Source organism: Labeo rohita, unplaced genomic scaffold (genome assembly GCF_022985175.1).
Source record: "Labeo rohita strain BAU-BD-2019 unplaced genomic scaffold, IGBB_LRoh.1.0 scaffold_225, whole genome shotgun sequence".
Taxonomy (NCBI): domain Eukaryota; kingdom Metazoa; phylum Chordata; class Actinopteri; order Cypriniformes; family Cyprinidae; genus Labeo; species Labeo rohita.
In genome coordinates, this window is record NW_026128495.1 from 72,737 (window position 1) to 76,987 (window position 4,251).

At 34.9% G+C, this 4,251-nt stretch overlaps 1 protein-coding gene across 1 annotated transcript; it reads left to right on the forward strand.

Annotated features, from left to right (window-relative positions):
• Positions 1-2,360: 2,360 nt before the first annotated feature.
• On the forward strand, positions 2,361-3,886 carry LOC127159530 (lectin-like). The gene is made up of 6 exons (XM_051102339.1): positions 2,361-2,413; positions 2,550-2,625; positions 2,912-3,054; positions 3,142-3,282; positions 3,429-3,540; positions 3,706-3,886. Exons 1-6 carry the CDS (start codon positions 2,381-2,383, stop codon positions 3,792-3,794), a joined length of 594 nt encoding a protein of 197 aa, XP_050958296.1. The 5' UTR covers positions 2,361-2,380; the 3' UTR covers positions 3,795-3,886.
• The last annotated feature ends 365 nt before the right edge of the window (positions 3,887-4,251 follow it).

Sequence of the window (4,251 nt, forward strand, 5' to 3'; positions counted from 1 at the left end):
AATGACCTGTGAGATACGGACCTTATTTAGGCTAAGACAGCATATACAACATAAAACATGGTTTCTATATTCTAATACCGTATAATAAACATAGCTTTTGTTTTATCATGAGGATGCTTTTTTTTTTTTTTTTTTTTTTAAATGTGTTTCATGTGTTTCAACACTAAGATGTGACAGTAAAATGTGTGAAAAAAAATGTGAGAGAAGTAGGAGGGTTGTGAAAATGAAAGAGATATAGTATGCCTTGCATAAAAATGTTTGTCAAGTAAAATTAACTTGTTAAAAATGAAGTTAATAGAAAACTTTTACACATGTTATGTCACATCTTGTTCACATTTTATATTGTTGCCCTGTGCTAAAATGTACACGTCAGTCTACACTAGATATCAGATTAGCTAAAATGTATACAGTAACCAAGTCTATTAAGCATGCAGATTGTGAGCTGCAGCAACTTTGAAAACGAAAGGTCAAAACTGTGTTTGTAACCTAAAAGACCTAGTGGTTTCATTGTTTGGTGTGGTAAATGAGTAATTTCAGCCACTTGTCATTTACCAGATGCCTCTTTCTGAACAATTTACAATGCACTGTCTACAAAAATAGTCCCAGAATGACACTTGAATACTCTTCTGCAAAAAGTAGACAGTCATTTTTTTTTTAAATCCCAAAAGTGTGTTTGCAGTGGTACAGGCTGTTAGTGAATCTGGCCCCACAACTACAAGATATGTTAAAAAACTGTTTTTTTTTATTCACAGCTTACATAAATATTGAATTTCAGCCATCCGAAATGCAATCCTTAATCCAATTCAGCACACTTTAATGTTTCAGAAATCTTTAGTCATTAAAGGGTTAATGTTAGTTCACCCAAAATGAAAATTCTGTCTTTAATTACTCACCCTCATGTCTTAAGAGGCTACTAGAATACTTTTTTGTGCAAAGAAATAAAAATATCGACTTTGTTCCACATTTTCATCTCCACTCCACTGTATGGCGGCGCTGAGCGTGTGTCGTTCTCCGCGTACGTGTGTTCAACGTCATAACACCGGATCTGAGTCAGCACCGGCGCCGCCACACGCGTGCGTAGTAGTAACGTACTGTCATGAACACGCGTCCACAAGTGATGCAGTGGAGACGAAAATGTAGAATAAAGTCGATATTTTTTATGTCTTTGCGAAAAAAAAGTATTCTCATAGCTTCGTAAAATTACAGTTGAACCACTGGTGTCATACGATCATTTTGGTACTTTTCTGGGCCTTGAACGTGGTAGTACCCTTGCTGTCTATGGGAGGGTCAGAGACCTCTCGGATTTCATCAAAAATATCTTAAATTGTGTTCCAAAGATGAACGGGGATGAAAGGGTTTGGAAGAACATGAGGGTGAGTAATTAATGACAGAATTTTCATTTTTGGGTGTATGTACTAACCCTTTAATTTACTTCCATTTGATCAATTTATATATATAAGGTTTCATTTTCGGCCTCTTCCTATGAGTGAGTTGTGATTTAGGGTGCGGGTGCATTAAGCCTCTGCTTAGTTGCCAGATACACTTAAGTGTTTATACATATTTTTTTTTTCACCTGCCGTTTCACTAAAATGACAATTTAGGAAGTGAATAAAGTGGGAGATTGCAAGTTATGGTCAGCGATATATCTTTATATTATTTCCAAAACTCAAGAATGGGATCAGTCAGGGCTCGACTATAAGGACAGCTTTCTGTGCTGAATGGTGATCATTTATTGCAATGCAATGTTACAGTAAACAATAAAACTATTTATATTTATTTTAGTTTAACTGTTTATTTATTTTAATAATTGAGTAACACGGAATAGCATAATTTTGAATAGCATAATTGTATAGTTGTGATGAGCTGAGCATAAGTATTGCATATGTATTTCCTGGTTTGAAATGACTTTCTGCTTAAAGAGATAGAATGTTAGAACGTAGTTAGAATGTAGGTATGTAAAAAGAAAGAATACATATGTGTAGAAATGTAAATATATGTATATGAAAAATTTTGAGATCCATCTTTTCACACTGAGGACAACTGAGGGCCTCAACTGTATATAAGCAGAAACATGTCAAAGAAGAATGTGTGTGTGTGTACTTGTTCTTGTTACATTGTGGGGACCAAATGTCCCCACAAGGATAGTAAAACCTGAAATTTTTCACATGATGGGGACCGGCCTGCAGTCCCCACAATGTAAAAAAATGATTAAAAATAGTAAATGATGTTTATCTGAAAATGTAACAATGCAAACGTGTTTACTGTAAGGGGTAGGTTTAGGGTTGAAGATAAGGATAACTGAGAGAAGAGGAGGAGTTTCAAATTTAGGTGATATAAAATTAGGTGAGAGAGATCCAAGAGTTACTCAGAGGACAGATCGATGATAGACGTCAAAAGTGGAAGAATTGCAATGGTAAGTCTTCTCTCTCTCTCTCTCTCTCTCTCTCTCTCTCTTTTATATGTATATATATATATATATATATATATATATATATATATATATTTATATATGTTATGTGGTTATTCTACTGATTGTTCTTCTTCCACAGTTCAAATCAAGATCAACAAGCTTTCTGTTGATGACTCTCCTTTTTGGGAGTGGAAACTTCTTAACAATGGAGAAAGGTAATATTTAATTCATACTAAAATATATTTATGTTGAATTTTCAAAATTTTAACATTTACTTCACACTTATTCTTTATTGAGCCCCTGATTATAATTAATGGTAATCCAGGTGACCCCATAGTTTGTGCATATGATTTATAAAGTATTTGTTGAGATGACCTGCCTAGATACCTAGATTAACAGAGTGATACATTTCAAGTTTAGCTTTCAAACAGACAAGAAATACTACCCACATAATATATTTATAAAATTTTTAGAACTCAAATATGTAATTCTGTCATTTAGGGTTTGTTGCTGGCTGTACAAATGACAGTGAGTGGTGTCCTATGCCTGAACCGTGTAATGTGTTTGGCTTTACTGACTGGTACAAAGTGGGCAAGCACTGCGTCAAATACTTCAACAAGCTTCTCAACTTCACTGATGCCGAGGTAGGGTTTTTAGAAAATGTAAAAGACAAAACATAAAAAATCAATTTAATCTATGGTCATTAATTGTTCTTCTTTTTTCATATCCAGTTCAGCTGTAGAAAAACAGCGCCTGGTGCACACCTGGTGTCAGTGCATAGTGAAGAGCATAATGATTACTTGCTCCGCATTGTCAAAAAATTGAACCCAAACGACCTGCGCTTCTGGCTTGGAGGCTTTGAATTTTTTGAGGTAAAAAAAGACGTTCACAAATAGGGTTGTTATTTCCTGTTTTTCAGTGTCATGCACTTACTATAGTTTAGCATTTAGCATTTTAAACACCTTTTCTATCTTTCTTTATTTTTTTCTTCTTTAAAATCTGTTTCTCATTCTCTCAGACTGGTAAATTTTCTTGGACTGATGGATCCTTCTGGGATTTTCAAATTTGGACACGTGGTGAGCCCAGCATATACACTAGCGCAGAGGAATGTGTGGAGATGAACTGGAAAGGTAAGAACAGAGATAGTTATAGAACAGTCACATTCAGTTTTAACTAAATGTTTTGGTATAGAATTTATTACAGTGATATTGATGCTGTGAGGACTTTTAAATATACTGTAGGTAAGACACACTGCAGAAGGTATAATAATCTTTTACTGTCCCTCACATTTTCAGAGATTGGCAGATGGAATGATGACGACTGTTATGCCAAGAAAAACTACATGTGTGCCTTCAAACGAAATGGCATCGTGAAACCAGGCTAGAGTAGTTTTATCTGGGTATCTTCTCATAATACTTACTGAATAAAATGATTTTCTCTGCATCAACAAAAAAACTTACAAAAAAAAAAAAAAAAACTTAAAAATGATAATAAAGAACATTCTCAATCAAACGTTGATTTTATTTTGTTATTGCTTGTCTGATTATGACTGACTGTATGTGACTATAAATAATTAAGGAGACCAGATTTCTGAAATGGAAACCAGGGGCGTTTTGTAGTTCAGGTTCTTTATGGATAAGGTAGCGGCACGTTAACAAGTAGGCCTAGCTTTCAGCTTGGCTATTTCATCTTTTTTCATCAGCCAGGGCGCTACTGGTGAAACTAGTAATGACACAATTGCTCAGATAACCAGCCTGTTATGTCGTTCGAGTTTTTTAACGGGAACATTTTCCTGGACAGTTCCAGTCAGAGACAGGAAACCAAAATCCAGGCCTGCCCCT

Excerpts from the sequence above, each read along its gene's own strand:
- LOC127159530 (XM_051102339.1), top strand. The coding sequence starts at position 2,381 with ATGATAGACGTCAAAAGTGGAAGAATTGCAATG. Across the intron at positions 3,283-3,428 it reads GAGGCTTTGAATTTTTTGAG|ACTGGTAAATTTTCTTGGAC; the intron begins GTAAAAAAAGAC and ends TCATTCTCTCAG. Across the intron at positions 3,541-3,705 it reads TGTGGAGATGAACTGGAAAG|AGATTGGCAGATGGAATGAT; the intron begins GTAAGAACAGAG and ends TCACATTTTCAG.